The sequence below is a fragment of the Engraulis encrasicolus genome, chromosome 19, assembly GCF_034702125.1.
Source record: "Engraulis encrasicolus isolate BLACKSEA-1 chromosome 19, IST_EnEncr_1.0, whole genome shotgun sequence".
NCBI classification, from domain to species: domain Eukaryota; kingdom Metazoa; phylum Chordata; class Actinopteri; order Clupeiformes; family Engraulidae; genus Engraulis; species Engraulis encrasicolus.
This window is the reverse complement of record NC_085875.1, coordinates 45,418,019-45,438,103: the sequence shown is the minus strand read 5'-3', so window position 1 is coordinate 45,438,103 and position 20,085 is coordinate 45,418,019. Positions and strand designations below refer to the sequence as shown.

The 20,085-nt window shown below is 42.3% G+C and overlaps 2 protein-coding genes across 3 annotated transcripts; one reads left to right on the top strand and one right to left on the bottom strand.

Moving 5' to 3' along the window:
- Positions 1–2,526: 2,526 nt before the first annotated feature.
- lamtor3 (late endosomal/lysosomal adaptor, MAPK and MTOR activator 3) lies at positions 2,527–5,563 on the top strand. Of its 2 annotated transcripts, none has more exons than XM_063184545.1 (7): positions 2,527–2,642; positions 2,861–2,908; positions 3,018–3,052; positions 3,243–3,301; positions 3,582–3,715; positions 4,642–4,705; positions 5,160–5,563. In XM_063184545.1, the coding sequence occupies exons 2-7, from the start codon at positions 2,900–2,902 to the stop codon at positions 5,231–5,233; spliced, it is 375 nt and encodes a 124-aa protein (XP_063040615.1). In that variant the 5' UTR covers positions 2,527–2,642; positions 2,861–2,899; the 3' UTR covers positions 5,234–5,563. The 2 variants fall into 2 exon arrangements, with proteins under 2 accessions (XP_063040615.1, XP_063040616.1); XM_063184546.1 differs by having other exon boundaries at positions 2,631–2,746.
- Positions 5,564–5,632: 69 nt separating this feature from the next.
- On the bottom strand, positions 5,633–19,947 carry dapp1 (dual adaptor of phosphotyrosine and 3-phosphoinositides). The gene is made up of 9 exons (XM_063184544.1): positions 19,556–19,947; positions 17,642–17,764; positions 14,518–14,651; positions 13,237–13,367; positions 12,780–12,827; positions 10,794–10,856; positions 10,221–10,306; positions 9,190–9,277; positions 5,633–9,018 (listed from the first exon to the last, which is right to left on the bottom strand). Exons 1-9 carry the CDS (start codon positions 19,654–19,656, stop codon positions 8,995–8,997), a joined length of 798 nt encoding a protein of 265 aa, XP_063040614.1. The 5' UTR covers positions 19,657–19,947; the 3' UTR covers positions 5,633–8,994.
- Positions 19,948–20,085: the final 138 nt, after the last annotated feature.

Here is a 20,085-nt window from a genome sequence, read left to right as displayed (position 1 = left end):
CAACACTTAATCAACCGTTACTGAGTATGAGGGTAGCAACTAAGATTAAATGTCACAGTTGTGTGTCACAGACGTTTGTGTTTTAGCTCCTGTTAAAAGGGTATCGAAGTTTCAGCGCATAACACGGAAACCGACGGTCACAGACCTATGAAATCAACATGAAAACCGATAACACAAAATGCCTCATCTCTTAAGTCACCGGCGGTTGTATTTAATATAAAAACGTGTCAACTGCACTTACCTGCATAAACTGAAGTCTGACACACACTGGCGCTGGGGAAACTGAAGTGAGACAAGCACGAGTTTCTCTTGACAGTTGATTTTGGCAGTCTTTTGGATTGCCGTAAGCGCACCAATGTAGAACGTTGCTGTCCCGCTCTCCACCCGAGGTTCAGATTAACCTGACACATGCCATAACCTGGCCATAACTCATTCATTCACAGTCCGCGCGTTTTAATGTGTTGTGGGAAGCCATAAACAACCCATATTTTAGCCAAATCTTTGTTTTTTTTTGCTTTCCAGAGGAACGCCCCAATTCACTGGCGCCCAGGTCAACCATAACCATGCCAAATTTTTGCCAAAAGCTTGTGGCTTGCCAAAAGGAAGCCATAAATTGCAGATATCTGCCAAAACAAAGCCAAAATATCTGCTATCTGGGTTGTTGCATTTTTCCAATAGAGTCCGACTGCGTCCTGGAGCACAGGGGGCGTGTATTTAGAGGGGCGTGTATTTAGAGGGGCGTGTATTTAAGGCAGCCCTGATTGGTCCGATTCACGACGACCGCTGCTGGTGGACTACCCCTGACTTGGAGCCATTGAAACCCATTCAAAACTTCATTTTTTCGATCTGACACAGAATATTTTTTAATTAGACCTAAAGACACACAATGGGTCTTGTTTAAAAGCTGAGAACCTCAGCTCTCCAAAACTGAAAACGGTATTTCCCTAGCATCTACCAATCCGAAGGTAGCCTACTTTAAGTGCGGGGTTACTTTTCTAAAGATAGCGTTTTGTTTCCTTGGAAACGGAACGGAGATGAAGCCAGACAGACTGACGAAGCGATAAATGTATGTCATTTGACTCGGTTTTGCATTATTATGGATGCATTTCTAATCTTGACATTCTAATGGACAATCTGTGCGAGTTTCAAAATGCGTTTTTATGTAACATGGGAGTAAAATGTGTTAACAGTACGCCCGTCTGGGATTTGTTAGCTAGTCCGCTAGTTAGCTAGCAAGTAAGTAATAGATATTAGAATCGATCTGTCTCAATGGCCCAATCATAAACAAAGAAACACCAGGATTTGGATGTTTAATATCAGCAATTTGTCAAAGCAAAACATTTTGAAAACATTCACAGACCAGTTTTATATCCACAGCCTAGAGTGTCGGCAAATCTTTCCACTTTTGACACATGATGTAGTGTAGAGACCTAGCACTTGCCAGCTAACTAGCGGGCCAGCTAGTTTAACAAATCCCAGACGGGATGTAAACACATTCACTCACATATCACATTATGAAATTCGCTCCCAAAACACATTATGAAATTCGCATAGATTGTCCATTAACATGTCAAGATTAGAAATACATCCATAATAGTGCAAAACCGAGTCAAATAGCGTATGCGTAACACATAAACCGCGTCCGTTTCCAAGGAAACAAAACGCTATCTATGTGCTGCGAAGCTGCTCTCAGAACAGAGTGTTTGTTACATGGTCGCTCTGTAATGTGCTCTAAGAGCAGAATTACCGGTACATGTGTGCATCAAATATGCCCTGAACCTGCAGAAAAGGTGCCCTAAGAGCAGGGTTACATGCGCTGCTAAGCATTACCATGTAGACAATAAAGACGCCCTCAGAGCAGCGAGTTAATGTGTCATATCGTTACCGATATGCGGTAAAGCTGCCCTCAGAGCATAATTTAAAAAAATGCCGCGAAATTCCCAAAGGAGCAGTTAAATGTATTGAATGTATCTGGATACCGATAAGAGCAGAGAAAACGGTACCAAAACTCTATTGTAAGCCCTAACATTATAAGTTGCAACGAGAGGAACATAAAGCCCGGTTTGACTAAGTAGGCTAAGCTAACATTAGCCACCAACTGCTAAAGTTAACGTCTACCGCCGGTAGCAAGGAGGTCTACATAACTTACTGTATCATTGGCCGGTAGGCAATATATATTTCATTCTTCACGTGACGTCAGACGTCGTCGTGAATCGGACCAATCAGGGCTGCCCTAAATACACGCCCCTCTAAATACACGCCCCTCTAAATACACGCCCCCTGTGCTCCAGGACGCAGCCGGACCCTTCTCCATTTTTGACCTACCTAAAGAAATATGATTTCATCACGGAAGTGACGCATACGGAAACACAAGCGCTTGTAGCAACCCAATGTAAGTAGGCTGCCGGATGTGAGTGCCCGGATATCCGCCCGAAATCAAGTAGCTGAGGTTAAACTGTCGTAAATACACGACCGAAATCGAGTAGCTGAGGTAAAATAGACGTAAATACTCGGGCGGATATCCGGGCACTCACATCCGGCAGCCTACTTACATTGGGTTGCTACAGCAGCGCTAACAATCTGTCATGTGACGTTCCTACACAAGTATTGTCAACTCGTCAGGCTAACACAGATAATCAAAGGTACACTTTTATTAGTTGCTGATTTCACGAGTGGTTTGAGTTTAGGATGTAGGGACAGGAATACTTAACTAGTGTGTGTAGTTAATGACATATCTTTATAAGAGGTGAGCGTTGTCGTGTTTGGTGTAACTGGCTGCTGCCCTGCTAGCTAACTTTGTATAGGCTACATGTTTTTCGTGATACCTCTGAAAACGCAGTTTTAAAATGGTATTTTTCAGGTGGCGGGCGGAACGGGACAGCGTGCCGTTCAATTGAACATGGCAGACGTAAGCATTAGTTTTATGGCTTGTTGTGTTGTCTGGTGCTTAGAGATTCGCAGTGATTGTTTACACTCGTCCTCATACTTTGCCTGACACATTTATTTTACTGTTGCAGGACTTGAAGAGATACCTGTATAAACAACTCCCCAGGTATAGTGAACTACTGTTCTTAGGATTGTTCATAGTGTAGTTTGTGTCCTCAATACAATTTGTGTTCTGAATTTTGTCGGCTTCTCTCTGCATGTGATGTATTTTTAATTAAAATGCATGATAAGTTGTGGTGTTTGGAGTTAAGATTCTGATATACTTAATTTGCTGTAATCTTCTGTCCTTGCTGTAGTGTGGAGGGTCTCCATGCCATTGTGGTCACTGACAGAGATGGTGTTCCGGTAATCAAAGGTAATGATTTAACTTAACTGCAGTATTCATTCCATACATTATTTTTAAAGAGGGAGCTGAGGTGGGTTGTTCTGACTAAACAACAGTATTGTGAAGATGACGTCAAGGACATGTGCTCCATGGTATCACTTTGGTGCCAATTCGGTTGTGTGCTCGAGCGACATGGGGGGTGGGATTTCGAGATCTCATAGGCCCTAAGGTACTTTCTTTACAGACTACACACCTATTAGGATGTAATGGCCATATGAATCCAGACTCCTTGTTTGTTCATCTCCTCTAGTTGCCAATGACAACGCTCCAGAGTACGCCCTGCGGCCGGGCTTCCTGTCCACGTTTGCCCTGGCCACCGACCAGGGCAGCAAACTGGGCCTGTCCAAAAACAAGAGCATCATATGCTACTACAACACCTATCAGGTGGGACATCACACCCTCTTTTACACACACACACACACACACACACACACACACACACACACACACACACACACACACACACACACACACATCCACCCCTCAAAATAACTACTGCAAGACATATGGCTCTTCTGCTGTTCAGAGGATGAACACACATGATGCAGTAAATAACATGTATGGTACAACCTGTAGACATCTACTTGGTTGTACCACAATGTTAATGGCAGGTAGGAGTTTGTTTGTTTTGTTTGTGCTGTTATGTGTGATCTGTAAGACTGGCACTCTCACTTGCTGCCTTTTCCAAATACATCTCCCTACTTCACCACCAGGGGGCCTATATGCACTGCACAGATCAGAGCCATAGGCACAGATGTTTGCATGTGATCTCAGCAAGTTTTACACAAACAACAGCAATGGTAGAGCACTTTTACATATACGAACCATACTGTACAAAGCAACTAGCTACCAACCCAAACACATACACACAGCATAGTGGTGTTTCGTGAGAAGAATTGATGCACTTATAGGCTTGTACACTTGTAAGTTGATTCCGAACCTAGAGTAGGAATCATCCTAATGCTGTGATGATAATATTACTCGTCACTTACTTCAAGTTCATTCATCAGCAGGACCGGTGATTCAATGAGGTAAAACGGTTTGATTCCGGCCCGGGACCTTTGCCAATCCCTCACCATATGTCTCTTTCCATTAGTTTCCTGCCACACTCTCAAAACGGTCTCAAATAATAGTATAAAAAGCCAAAAATATATTCAATAATACAGTAATAATAAAAAGGTTCACTCAAAAGTTGTTACCTTTGGTAGACAGTCTAGGGACATTCATAATATAATTTGATTTAGTAACATTTTGTAAAACTAGAGTTTTGCGACAGTGACCTGACCACCTATTCATTCTCTTTGTTCCAGATTGTGCAGTTTAATCGTTTGCCCCTGGTCATCAGCTTCATCGCAAGCAGCAATGCCAACACAGGTAATGCCATCTTTAAAAGCTGTAACTTTCAAGGGTGCCGTGGCCCAATGGGCTAAGGCGGAAAGAGTAGAGGTCCTGATGAAGACCCTGAGTGTGCAGACTTCTACTCTTTCCACTGGGCTCAAATCTGACCAGAGCTCGTTTCTCAAATTAATCCTTCACCGTCTCTCTCTCTACCTACTTTCTTGTCTCAGACTCACACTATCATATCAACAAAGGCATTTTTAAAAAGCTGTACTTTCATCAGATGCCACACACATTTTAGGAAATGTACCTTACATTACATTTGGTGCACTTACGCATTTAGCTCATTCCCAAAATTGAATATGAATGCTAGTGTATCCCAGGTATGTGGTGATACACTAGTGACACAGTGTAGTGAAGGCAGTTACCACAACATGGAAATCCTGTTTTTCTGTTGTGTAAATGTCAGTGTTTTGTACCTTGTGTGCAGGGCTGATCATCAGTCTGGAAAAGGAGCTTGGTCCCCTGATTGAAGATCTGAGGCAAGTTGTGGAGGTTGCGTAAGATGGATCCCCACAAAAGCAGCCCCATTATTCCCAATGCATCTGCACATCTGCATTGGTTTATGGACAGTACGCACAAATGAAACTGTGGAGGACATCAATGGAGTTCTCTTTCTCCTGCGTACATACACACATGCACACACCCCAACACCAACATGCACACACACACACCCCAACATAATCATATACACACACACACAAACATGTGGGCTATGGCCTCTAGTGTCTGTCTGAAAGTCTTTGATGCTGTATGTCTTTTTCCTTTTGAATGTAACCTGCTCTGCTTGTGTTTTGTGTTCTTCTAATAATAAAAAGATCTTCTTTTGGCGTATATTCTGTACACGTGCTTTTGCTCCCTGACCAAGGACATTCCACAAACATAGGTGCACTCACCCCTTAAATCGTTCAGATTTAGTTAAAAATGTGTACAGATTTGTTATTCCCTGCGTTCATGATGCCACAGAAATGATCAAAACTGAGCATTGATGCAGCGTGCTTTTGCACATGACACATTTCTAACCAGAATTAATTGTAATCTTTCAGTCCACCTTGCAGATTTGATCATTTCTGACATAATGAACATACACATGCAGAGTTTAAACTGGGTTGGCTATCAGCACTCCAGAACGCTCTTTATCATTTTGGAAATACATTTTCATGTGGCCACCAGAACTAAAACTCCCTGGTGCAGTATTTACAGCAGGGGTGTCAAACTCAAATTGACTGAGGGCCAAAATCTAAATCTGGAACAAAGCCGCGGGCCGAACTCCACAATTATTTTTAAAAATTGACAAAAATTGTGCATGCATGCACTTCATACTCATAGTTAAATTCTACATACACTCTTTCTCATCATATTTGTTAGTTCAAATGTGTCTACACATCCTGTGACATAGCATATTTCGTGTTCAAGTCATATTATGCTATAAATTGATGGTGTATGTGGGCCAACTGAAATAGACATTTGAAATGATCTCGCGGGCCAAATAAAATGGCTCCGCGGGCCAAATTTGGCCCCCGGGCCTGAGTTTGACATCCCTGATTTATAGTAATACATGTACGTATGAGTGAGATATTTATTTGTGACCAAAGTGCTTTCAAAGGCCAATCCAGCCTCTCTTAATCTATACATGGGAGCACAAAGCAGAAGCCACTTACTCTGATCTGTTGTCTCTTCACACTTTATTTCAATCTTACAGTATAATGTTTACTGCAGTGCAAACACATCTGTAAATCTAGGCTGCTCATAGGGCACATTTGGTCATGCGTCATACAAACCCACAGACATGGCTTTCACACAAGCCACCAAATGGCAATAAAAAGAAACTGGGAGACCTAGTTGTCAATATCATTGGTTCACATGGAATACAGCAGTATTTGGTCTATACAGTATGTCATCAGAGCGACTGACAGCATTGGTCAGGCCTGGGACAAAGTCATCTGAAAGAGCCTCCCACGCAATACATAAAATGTAAATGTAAACCCAATCCTCACCCTGGGCCCGGGACAACACACCCGTCCGTCCTCCCCTGTCGTCTGCCCTGTATGTCATCACAAAGTGTACAGCTGTAGAGATCACCCCATGTAGCTGCACTACCACAGCAGCAGGCCCATCTAAAGTCGTCACATGTTTCCATTCCCCCCATCACTGGGGCTAGAAATGGCACTTGTTCTAGTCAGTCTTAATAAGCATGGAATTGGGTCTGCTGTAGCTGCATTACGTAAGTGCTGTCTCTTGCACAACCAGATTAGCTTGTGAACACTTCAATAACATTACTAGCACAACTGGAAAAAGAATATTACAATTTCATTCCAAAAGCGTAGCAGCACACCATATACATTCAGCAGTCAATATCCCTATTATATATTCCACTATAGCCCTTTTCCATCAAATATTAAGTCGCTTCAGAATTGGATGGAAAAAGAACTATGGGTGTTCCATGTCAACTGTGACAGTCACAGCAGCAGCATACAGTATATACAATCCAACAAAAAGCAATTATTGTACCTTATGCAGTTACAAATAAACATGAAGTCAGCTGAGCTGTGCATGTGAGCCGTGGCAATCTACAGTTACAGTGCATTAGGCATGCCTAGACCATGGGGACCTTTGAAGTTAAACGGTGATCTCAATTTCCTCAAACCAAACCTTCAGAGTTTGATTTGATGATGGTGTAATGAGGCTTAAAACTACAGCTGTGTGTTTTTTCCTCATATCCACAAGAGAAAAGTACTACCGGTACTACAAAATTCCACGTCGCAGCAAATGTACTAGTACAGACACAGTTCTGCTAAATTAGCTACTAGTGCCTACATATCTCCTCATGGTAACAACTTGTAGCAAGTCCCTGGGGTGATCTTGGACAGTGTGTTTTGTTTTCTTTGTCACATTTGAGCATTCAGATATACATCATGTTCCTCATCAGATACAGTGTAGGCTATATCTCATGTTGCTCCGTATTATCAGTGCAAAGATGTCACTGGGATAGCTCTGCAACACAGACATCTCGCTCAACCAGTTGGTGCTGTTCAGAGCCAGACATTCGATGAAAACAGCAATGACACAGCGGTCATGGCTTTTCATGTCATACAAGTACGGTCTGTTAAAAAGAACAAACTGTAGGTCAAATCTGTATCATTACATAAATTAATATGCGTCTCTTCCGAGCGACAAAACATGGTCTTAGTTCACACCACCACACAGGCCACCTTCACCTATGTTACAAAGACTAGTGTCTGAACTTTCTGTACAAATACTCTTATTGCTAATTAAAAGGACTACACGGTGGGTGACAGTCAGGTCAAGAGCAGGTCCATCCCACCCAGCCCCATCCCTACACACAGGGCAGGACTGCGGCCAAAAAAACAGTGTGTTCATTTTCCATTTAGACTGGCCCCTCACCCAATATTTAGGTAAATATAAGATCAAAGGCCATCAAAAACATGTACCCCTCAATATGGCTAATATTATACTTGTGTATAGCCATGTCATCCACCGTGGCTGTCGGAGGGACAGCCCAGAAACCTCAGCGGCCCACCGGGCTATGCCCAGTTGCTAGTCCAGCCATGACTACACAGCCAAAGGTGCTGTAACACATGAACATAAAAATACATGGAAGCAATTAGCATTGGCATACATACACTATACATTTCTAATAGTACTAATGCTTTATGTGCTTTTATTATGAGGCAAGACATTTTAGTCTCAGGACAACATAGGTGCCATAAAGTCTACGTAACATCCAGCCGTCACTTTATTTACGCTTTGACGGCCTACTGATGAACACTTGACACTTATCTGTGGTCTGTGCTGTGACTAAACCATAATTGCTTCTTCCAAGGTCCAGATCAAAACACCTTTTAAGAGTTATGGCACATATTGCACGATATGCGTTTGGAATGGGGAAAAATAAGTCACTTCTACTGTACTGGAAAACAAATGATAAAATGTCATCAGGTACAGGTATATTTTTTTCCATTTTGTCCCAGTCCTCCAATAATAGGTTGTGTGACATTTTTCTGTGACATGCACAAGGAAGTAGCTGGGAGACAAAATACTGTAAACAGTGACCTAATGGAATGCACCCGTCCCTCCATCTCACTCTCCCCTCCCTTCTGTAGGTCGCAAACAAACACGGGCTCAGTACACATTCCTAAATGCATGTGACACAGTTTTCACAGCCTTATGTCGTTTAACTGTTTGCTTGAGGAGGAGCAGCAGCAGTCCGATTGTTCTTCCGTTTCTTTCCATTCTTCCCTTCATCATCTGCCTTTCCTTATCTGGGACTGTAGAGGAGGAAGAAGAGCATACATATATTATAAAATAAATATTAGATCATGAGGAACACTATAATTACACAAGGATAAAATTATATATATCCTTGACAGTAAATATTTACTTAAACTAATGTTTGTCTAATGTTTGTGCCAGTGTACAAAGAAAGCTTTAAGACTTACAAGCTTCCAGCGCAAGATCTTGATCCACTCATCAGCCTCCACGCCTGTCCGTGCACACAGGTAAAAGGTACGCTCAGGGAACACCAGACTGAGGAGAGAGAGAGAGAGAGAGAGAGAGAGAGAGAGAGAGAGAGAGAGAGAGAGAGAGAGAGAGAGAGAGAGAGAGAGTTCAGAAAAGGTGGAGAGGGAAGTGAGAGAGAAAAAAAGAAAAATCGTGGTCAGAACAAACTAATGCTAATGAAAGGATATTTTGGGGGGTTTGGGGTGTCAAAAAAGACGACAGCTGGGAGGGTGAGAGGGGAGTGAGTGTAATATTCAGCCAGGGCCGCCGCTAGCAGAGTAAGCAGAGCGCTTAGGGCCTCAACCACTTTGCCCCCAAAATTGGGGCCTCCTAAATTGAGATTGAGTAAAAATGTTTTATTATTATTGTCATTATTATTTAATTATGAGTGGGGCCTCCTGACCATTAATGCTTAGGGCCTCCACCCTTAGCAGCTGCCCTGTAGTGAGATGAGTGCAGTTGGGGTGTTACAGTTGGATGGGGAGGTTGAGGTTTCAGCCTTTCAAATGTTCCACTGATGGCGTTTCTGTTTCAGTCCGTCTCCTCTCTAACTTCCTCATTTTACATACGTACGTACATTCACATTCTCACAACAGGAAATCAGCATCCACCCAAAATCACACTGAATTACACGTCACATTACGCCCCCCCCCTCTCTCTCACACACACACACACACACACACACACACACACACACACACACACACACACACACACACACACACACACACACACACACACACACACACACGTCAGATTCACGATACGACAGCAGGCAGATGCCAGACTGTGATTACATATAGTTCATATTACATATAGTAGATTCACATCCTCAGAACATACACGCACCCAGGCACACACGCACGCACGCACGCACGTACGTACGCCTGACTCACACTGACCCATTACCCACATCTGTACGATGTGCTCTCTCTTCCCCACGATTCAGCAGAATTTAATGAAAGCTCACCAAAAACAGTTAACTCTCTCTCGACTGTAGTCAAACTGCACCGCAGAGCAGGCCGTTAGGTCCAGTGTCCTTATGGGCTCTGCAAACTGAAATAGTGCATGAAATCAAGAGGACGATTGTACTGCACTGTACATGTATACAATACATTTTCAGTGTTTACAACACTTAGAAAGTAGGATGAACACTATGGGTGTTATTAGACTTTAAGTCTTGAGTTAACGCACAATTTACATACTGTGTACAAATGGAACACAGCTATCAGGGATTTCCTTTGGATAAAAAGTAACTGGGAAAAAAATAAAAATGATAAGTAAAAAGAACCCTCATAGTTACATACAAACTACACATTGTACACAGTCATGAACAAAGTGTGCTGTTCCGCCAGTGGAATGCTGCAATAGTCATTGAAATGTCTTCACTATCATAGTACTATACTATTACAACATTACACAGATGATACATTATGACTTGGTCCTTGTCATTCTGGGTACAAATCGTAATTTACAACAGGGCCCATGTCTACGCAGAAAGAAAAACAACTGAACCAGAAAACAGACAATGAATGAAATGTACCATTTTGTCCTTGAAGTACTTCAGTTCATATCTGTTTAGTGTGAACCAGCGCTGTTTCCAGGTCTGTGAGGGAAGAACATGGTTATAACTTATCAGACATCTTCAAAGGGTGAGCCATTTATATGCTCCATGATTACAGTACACAAACAAGTTTGTTGACACTAAACAATAGAAAGAATCCAGGTCTGTGCAGACCATTGCTGTTGACATGATAGTTCACACACCACATACACATAACCTAAAACTGGTATTTAAGTTGACTTGAAGGAGGCAGAGGCCTTCATTTCTCAGTGTTGTGAGTATAACTATATTAGAAATACTGCAGCAGAGGCTTAGCTCCGACCAGGGGCGAGTTTAGGCTATTTTTAGTGGGGCCACGGCCCCACCGTGACTTGGCTCGGCCCCACTAGCTCAGGAGCCTTTTAAAATATTATTTGTGAATTGTATTGGAAATTAATGCAATTGCGCAGTCGCTTTGCCCCTGCGCAATATTCTGCTGCGACTGCCCCGTCTGGCAACCCTGTGTATGAACTTCAAGAAAGGTCTTGTGACGAGTCTGCTACACCTCTTCTGATTGGTTTGCATCTTCATGCAACTGTTTGCCGCCAGAGTTGTGTTCAGTTATGATTTTTGCGAAAGTAGTTTCTGGATTTATCATGCAGCCGAGGCAGAACCCAAATCCGCGCATATTCTTGTGATGAGAAGGTATGATGCACACTACACACAATAAAGTGGTGTAGGCTACTGTAGTGCTATGTGCAGACTATGATAGCATTGATTGTCATCATAACTGACATAATTTTGTAAGCTGGTAAAAAAGTGTTGCGATGAAAGACCATTAAAATCGTCCATTATTAGGTTGTGGATATCCGTGAAACATGCTTAACATAGGTAGCGGTGGCTAAGATTTTGTCAGGTGGTGCCTTGCGACGCACAATAGCCTACTTTCACTTTCGCCAGTGTTATGGGGCTCTCTGTTGACCACTTCATGCAAGGTGAGTCAGTCAGAATCACAAAAGCTTGAGGTAGCAAGATAACGGAAAGGGGAGTCAAATACAGATTGAATACAATGCGTAATCAACCTATACTAGGCCTGCTGTGGAAACCATGCCGTTTCTTTACAAATGTATCAGAAAAAAAATCAGAGTACAAATGATGAGGACATAGTGCTAAATTGGGGTTGTTACTACTAATAGCCTACTACGCTACCATCGGGACAGTCAAAATTCTGCCTGGCAGCGTTTAGAAGTTGTGACTCGAGGGAATGAAACATGCTTCAGCCTTGGAATAGCGAACAGCAGGCAAATCTCGGCTGAAAATTATATTACGGCGAGTCACCATTACATTGATAGTCAAGGTTCGCCCATATGCAGGGGAGGTTTTGGTGATGCTGTAATTGTGATGTGAGAATGCAGGCTCTCCAACTTCTCACTTAGCCTACTGATTTTAATGATTGGGAACTGTGTGAAGTGTATTGTTATTGTTATTGGAACATACTGGCTCGGAATGAGGAGTGACGTTGGTGCCCGCGCTCTCAATCACATAAGAACTATGACAACCATTAGGGTGCATATATGACACACAGTAGGCTACCAATCACAAGGATTACCTATGTAGGTAATGTAAGTTAGATTTTGTGGGGGGAAATGTATGTCATGATTGTGGGTAGTCCTTCATTGAGTGAACTGTTATTTAAAATTGAAAGCCTTTTGAAAACGAAATCTCAAATCTGAAATAGAAATGGAGAAATAGAAATGCTCTGTCAGGTACCTCTGTCAGGTACCACTGTCAGCACCAGGGGCCAGGCCCCCCTAAAGATCAAAAGCTAAAACCGCCCCTGGCTCCGACTAGCTCTATTGCTGAGGTGAGGAAGGGAAGTTGAGCTCTTGCCTGATTTAAACTCATCAACACTATATGCCACGCTAGAAATGAGACTGCATCAATCAGTTGAGTGTTTGGGTCTTATGAAAGCATTTTCATCATTACCTTTATGAACGCCCCCTGCTTCACAAGGTAGCCTTCCTTGGTGCCCAGCTGTAAAAGACCAGGGGGAGGGATCAATCACTCAAACAAGCAGAAATAGGAACAAAGACGACACCAACAATAAGGTGAAGTTCAGACAACGTCTTTGTCGACACTTTAAAAAAAAAAATCATCTCTGATACAGAAACAAAACAGACGTGTTTGGGAAAAAGCAAGGGAAAGAAAGTGAGAGTGAGAGAATAAGAAAAAGAGAGATAGTGCGAGTAAAAAAGCAGAAAATGTGCGCACATCAGTGCTGGACAAATACTGGACGATACTTATAAATAATAAATATCGGCAACACTTCTGTGCTCCCAAATATTTAATGGCACAACGTTTAGGTCCAAACAGTGTTGCGGACATTTATTATTATTAGATAGTAAGAGTGAGACAGAGAAAAGACCCCGGGGGGTTGACTTACTGCTTGGGCGGTGGGGACCAGGTCAGAGTGTCTTCGTCCTGACTGCATGGCCGTGTGCACACACACCGACTCGTAGATGGACGGTTCCTCCACCTGTCGAGGGTATGGGTGCTTCAACACCACCAGGTTCCCTGTGTGATCAATAGGAAGAGGAGGTTGGAGGAAAGAGAGGAAGTCACCAATGTACACATACACAGTCATCACCAGTTGTATTGTGGGACACACAAATGTAAAAAAGTAAGTCGCCCAGCTGCCTTAAGTTTGTAAGTTAACTTGACTTGAGAAATCCTTGAGTTGAGTTAACTTACAAAATTAAGGCAGCAGGGCACTTACCTTTTTACGTTTAACTGGCTGCAAAGTTTTACAGTGCAGTATGACCGTGCAGCACAATGTGTGACAGTGTCTGAATGGGAGGAAGTTCATACTGTATGTGGATGAGGGGGAGAACATACAGTAACATTTTGCACTGATCTGAGCATATATGGCCCAACCATGGCTGGATTGGTCATATGGTATACAGGACATTTGCCAGGTGGACTGTTGATGATTTTGGCCTGGACCTCCCCTCAATGTAGTGGTATCAGTCCTCATGCTGTTATAGCAGGCCTCTCCAAGATAGTCAGTTATAAATTAAGCAGTCTGTTAATCTGTTGCGGTCAAAATAGCTCATATTAGATGACTAACATTTTTTGTCACAGGCTTCTCTGTCTCTCTCAATGCTTGGTGAGAGAGTTGAACACTCAGAGAGTTGAGTTAGACACTATTTTAGAGCCTAGATGGCGTCACAGTGTTAATTCAACACTTACAGAGTTCAACTTCAACACTAAAATCGAGTGGGAACAGAATAGTGTTGAATTGACACGGCAACTTACTGTGTACACACTCTACTCTAAACACAGATCATGTAACGCGGAGAGAGTAACACACCCTCAAATTCAAAGACAACGCATGTCTGACTGCCAAATTGCTCCTGTCCAGGAACGTGTAGGTAGAAATACCTAGTGCTTATTTTCTCATTTGTATGCACCCAAAGACATAATTAGCTTGGAGTTCAGTACATCCACCTCTCCAACTGGTATATACCTGTACATGGTTCACAAAAAAGTTAAGGGATATTTGGCTAAAAATATATGCGTAGGTGAAGAAGTTGAAAGAGAATTTGTGTTAAGTAACAGCTACCATACGGTACTGTACTGTGAGCTTAAAGTTGAGGTCGAAGACGAGGACTTGTGAAAGGCTATTTTTTTAGGTTCATCCAACAGTGCTTCCCAAGTGCAGTACCTGATTCGCTGCCCAGCAGGGGCTGGTTGGCCATGTGGCTGGTGAACTCCAGTAGGGATGGGAACTCGTTGAAGCCAAAAGAGTATCTGCCACAGATCCGCCGGACATGGAAATGCTTGACTGAATCCTTAGCCCTGAGGGAGCACAGAAACACAGAGGGTTTAATAACAACAACTGGATGCTCTGGTGCAACCGCGCTAATATGCACATACCATATACGTAGTACGTACAGGGTCAAAATTACCCATGGGGACCCAGATTCCAATCTGATCTCATCTCTCTCTCTCTCTCTCCCAATACTTTCCTACAGCTCTTCACTGTCCTATCCCCAATCCCTCCATAAAACAAAAACAACAACATAATGTTATTAATTCATTACCTCAGCCAAGGTTTAAACAAGTGGGAGAGAGAGATGGGGTACGGGTGGGAAATTACCCAGGATAGATTCAAACCTGGTTCCCCCCATGGGCAGGCCTTTTATGAACAGGTCCATTAGCATGCTGAACCAAAGAACCCCCAAAATCACCATCATAATAGTAACACATCCTTATAACCACAGAGACATTTTGCCTCAGACAAAACAAAACAAACCAGAAACTCTCTGATGTGGAGAGAGGAAGAGACCCATTGTGCACCTCCCCTCCTACACTGTACACACAGATCTGAGATTCTATCTCTACCTGCTGTTACAGTGCTGCTTGGAACCAACTTGAAAGCAATACGATACAATACAATATGTATTTATAACAAACCAGTCCCCTTCAGAATGGCCAGGATCTCGGAAAGGACTGGGAAAAAAACCTGCAACATTGTGTAGGCTACTGACCAGTCAAGGGTAGCGTGAGCAATACAACTGCATGTTAAAATTGACACGATTGATCCTGTGTAGGCTAATAATAGACGGTGGGCTAGATTTCGTAGCTCCTTTAGAAAACGAGTTTCGTTCTCACTCTCGAGTGGCAACTTGATTTTTCTAATATGACCTCCTGACAATACGTAAAGCAATGTTCTGGCTGTTGCCACGTTGAAAAGTTGCACGTTGATATTAAAAAAATAACGAAAATAAAAAAGACTGGGGGTGACGTCACATAATGCACAGTCAATGGGAAGTCTCCGCCCCTCAAAGTTGAAAAGGGAATATTTATCCGCATATCGGGCTTTTTTCATAGCAGATAATTCACCTAATCATTGAAACAACGTAGGCATTTCATTCCTGACCATGTTCCTGTTACTGGAAAAAATAGCACAGCTTGCATTTCTTTACTGACACGTAGTTTTTTTTTTTGCGAATTGATCTACCCCCGTCACCTCATTGCTCTATTGCTTTGAGGGAACAGACCTGTCCTCTTTTTGACATGTATCTCTCGCTGCCCAATGATGGTCAGACAGTCGAACACTAACAGCAAAAAAGAGCACTTCTGAAAGTTTGAGGAAAATATATTTTTTGGCATGTACACCACAAGTGAGCCCACTTACCCCCCAACTTGTAACTTTTTGCCATGAAATCTGACGGTTCCGGGTAGCATGCACGCGCTAGTTGTATTCTGCCTCGTTGACTTTGCATTGACGTGATGTCACTCGGTCAGCTAGTTTTTGTTGTCATTTTTATAAATCAATGTGCAAGTTTTGAGGATGGCAACAGCCAAAATATTGATTAATGGGTTGTCAGGGGGTTATGTAAGCAAAAATAAAGTTGCCACTCGTTAACACCAACGAACTGACAAGATATGAGACTGGGCCCACCACCTATAAGCCTTTTATGATACTTAATATAGTTCAAGACCAAATATGCAGAAACCAAGAAACCAAATCAGTAATGGGATGTTACCAACAGTACTGGTCCAAGATATTATGAACTCATACTAAAGGGAAAAATGAAGGACTGTGATAGGGTCTGTCTGTACATTTTTATAACATTTAATCTAAACTTATAACCAGTTTAGAACAAATAACAGGTACATAAGTTGGAATAGTTAAAAACTAACCCCACTTAGCATTTGCACCTGATGTATATTTCCTGTGCACTTCGTATAACAGGTGTTGTATGCTATGATTATGTCCCCGGTTGTAAGCCAAATGTAATGCAATCTAGTGAACAGATGCGAGACAGGATGAGGAAAATGCATTCAAATAATAATGCGCTACATTCAAATAAATGTAATTATTCATTTTGATGATGCAAAGCGTGCAAAAAGACTGCTATTCTAAAATAGAAGAAAAGAGAAGCGAAAAGCAGAAGCTCAAAAGATATCAAACGAAAGACGTAGAAGAAGTGGGCTATGCTTCTCCATCAAACACCTCCATCGGAAAACAAGCTTGCCTCTTTCCAAGTCTGGTTACAACACTCCCTTGCTCTCACTACCAATGCTCCCTTTTTGCACTAAAACAATTATTTTCCCTAGTCATTTTCTTAATTTATTGATCAAATGAACATGATATAAGTGTTCCGTTTTGTAGATACTTTTTGTAACGAAAATGCTGACCTCTCAGCCAGGAGATACTGAAATTCCAAAACTGCCATCAGCAAAAGCTAGCTTTTTTCCATTACACAATTCTATGCAAAATCTTGTAACTCTCCACACCAGTAAAAAAATACTTCATAATTGTGATCAAGATAATCATCATCATCATCAAGTAATGACTTGAATATCTCTATATTGGCTAACATAACACTTGTGGTAAACATTGTAAACAATAAACGAGAATATTGTTCTGCTCTAGATGTTTAGAGAAATAAGCAGGTGCAGGGTGAGAGCAGGTTCAAACACTGAGTGAGACATAAGGTCAAGTACAAGGAGTTTTTTTTGGTCAGAGTAGAGAAGAGCAAACGTTTCAGGTTTCTGCCATCATCAGTGCTCTCTGTGCTGCTCACCAAACATTGTAAACAAACAACAAACACTCAGCCCATGCACTCAGGTCCCATGCACTCAGCAGTATATCCACAGTAGCCTATCCACTTCCTGAGTGCCTGGTGCTTTGTTGATTGCGGATTTCCCAACCCCAAGTTCATCACTTTGGACCATTTTTTGTTGTTGTTTAAGCTACACCTGAGTGCCAGGTGGATTTCTCTTTTTATTGTTAACAAACATGTGATGTGATGGAGTGCATGAATGTGCTGCCAGACCTGACAGAGAGGGCAAAGCACTCAGGCCCCTTCTGACTCGTCCTGAGGAGGAAACTGCCATCCACCCCATTAGACAGGAGCAGAGTCTCAGCTGCGTGCCGAGACAGATCAAAATGATACCAGCTGCAACAGAGAGAGAGAGAGAGAGAGAGAGAGAGAGAGAGAGAGAGAGAGAGAGAGAGAGAGAGAGAGAGAGAGAGAGAGAGAGAGAGAGAGAGAGATGGGTCAGGGTCAAAATGATACCAGAGTAAAAAGACAGGTCAAAATGATACCAGCTGACACACACACACACACACACACACACACACACACACACACACACACACACACACACACACACACACACACACACACACACACACACACACACACACGTCAGAAAAATGGTACAACACAGAGACGGGTATGATAACACAGACTGAGGCAGAGCTACAATTTCACACAGAGCTACAATTTCAAGTGAGACCAGAGTATGGCAATACTGTTCAAAATGAATTCCAAAAGTATATTGCATGCACATATCATCAGGATGTCGTTACTCATATTTCCTGCTGGTAGCCTGAGTGGACTGTATGATCACATAGACTGTGGTATTGCATAAAAATCATTGCTTATTCATTATAGGTCTAGGGTTCAGTGTGTACTCTTCTCTGTCTATTCTGTAATCTGGAGCTTGAGTTTAATAAGGTAAATGGAATTCAAGTTTAGAACTTCTCCTTTGTATCTGAGTGATAACAATGCCCAATGAAACTCAGCATCACAATTTCCTTCCCTTATCTTCACCAGATGGCTGCACAAGACAAATACAAACGCCCACCTGATGATGAAGAGTGACAAAACTAGCTTTCTGGAATACCTGTGGGCTCTGGATCAACTCCAGTCTATCATGACTCAATGACATCTAAGTTCAAGTTCAATATTTTTAAATTCACATACAAGAATTTGAGTGAGTCTTCATATTGAATTTATTCCCCACACTCCATTATTTATTGACTATATTAAACGTTATTATTTAGCTACACACTAATGCAAGAAGATAACAACTCTTGCGCTGTAGGCGGTGCCTATTCATTTCACATAGGCTTAAAGGGACAGTTTGGTTAATTTCAACATGCAGTTGTATTGCTCACGCTACCCTTGACTTGTCAGTAACTGGTGATGCCACATTTTTCGGCTCAGCCCTTTCCGAGATATGAGCAATTCTAATGGGGGCAGCGTTTGTTTACATTTTTAAAAAATGAAATATAGGCCAACTCCAAATATTTTCCCAAAAGGTACTGCTGTTTGCTAGTTGTCTGCTGATGTTTTATAACCTTTTGGATGTTTTTGGGAATAAATAAAAATGTTTTTTTGAAATGTAAACAAAGAGCTGCCCCCATTACAATGACCAGGATCTCGGAAACGGCTGAAGAAGAAGAAAAAAAAAATCTCAGGCACTGACAAGTCCAGGGTAGTGTGAGCATTACAACTGCATGTTGAAATTGACCAAACTGTCCCTTTAATAGGCCTAATGAATGTAGTCAAATTGGGCCATCAGGCAAGGCCGAAGAATCAGGGGCCAGAAATAAATTAAGTTTGCATTTACTTTTCAATTTTAAAATAGGCTGTCATTTTAATTTTCATTCGGACAGACCAGTCACTTTCTTAACAGTCTTGCCCTGTGCACATGTCAAGTCCTAAGCTACAGCTAAATCCGCCACTGACTGGAAATGGTGATCCAAGTTTCAATAACCGGTTTCTCCAAAACACCACATCCTGCCAACGAAACAAGTCAGGGCTCAGTAGGCCTTGAGCCAGAGGAAACAGTCCAAAATCATGACAGCAGAAAGTAATTCAAGTAGACTGTAAACTAGGCTCACTACTATACTAGTATTAGCTTCCTTCGCACAAAATTAGGTTATGATTAAGGTTTACCTGACAGCGTCCAGCTCGTCTATATTTTCACCGTCAGAGCGCGTGGAGCTGCACACACTCATCCTCGCGCTGCAGGTGTCCCCAGGACGCGCGCACACCATTGAACAGAAACACAAACTGAGACCCCTTGGTAAAAACGGTGCGTCGCCGTGACTTAAATAGGCTATATAAAGAAAGTACGTACACCCATGCCAGCGTAAACTCGTCTAATGCACTGTTTTCGAGTTACCATGTGTTAAAATGGGGAACTTCCAGGACCCGCCCACGAAAGTTTGTCCAAGTATGTAAATACTGAAAAGATGAGCCAATTGGCTTCATACAGCCTAGTTGGTGTGCGCTTTCAACACACAAAATAACATACTCGCTCGAAGAAAGGGATGATGTCTTTCACCGACTACTGTAGGCTATTTCTCCGGAAAAACAATTTTATATCAAGCTGACTAGACAGAGATAGCCTACAGGTGGAAAGAAGTGGAGCGTCCATGGATGCATCCAGTATGGGCTATCTATGCCATTATACCAAAATGCAT

What these genes read in the sequence shown, in the direction of transcription:
- lamtor3 (XM_063184545.1), top strand. An exon ending in TGGTGTTCCGGTAATCAAAG is followed by an intron (nt 3,302 to 3,581) that starts GTAATGATTTAA and finishes CATCTCCTCTAG; the next exon opens with TTGCCAATGACAACGCTCCA. An exon ending in AAGCAGCAATGCCAACACAG is followed by an intron (nt 4,706 to 5,159) that starts GTAATGCCATCT and finishes CCTTGTGTGCAG; the next exon opens with GGCTGATCATCAGTCTGGAA.
- dapp1 (XM_063184544.1), bottom strand. Translation starts at nt 19,656, where the DNA reads ATGGTGTGCGCGCGTCCTGGGGACACCTGCAGCGCGAGGATGAGTGTG. An exon ending in GACGAGCTGGACGCTGTCAG is followed by an intron (nt 17,765 to 19,555) that starts GTAAACCTTAAT and finishes TCTCTGTTGCAG; the next exon opens with CTGGTATCATTTTGATCTGT. An exon ending in AGTACTTCAAGGACAAAATG is followed by an intron (nt 10,307 to 10,793) that starts GTACATTTCATT and finishes GCACTATTTCAG; the next exon opens with TTTGCAGAGCCCATAAGGAC.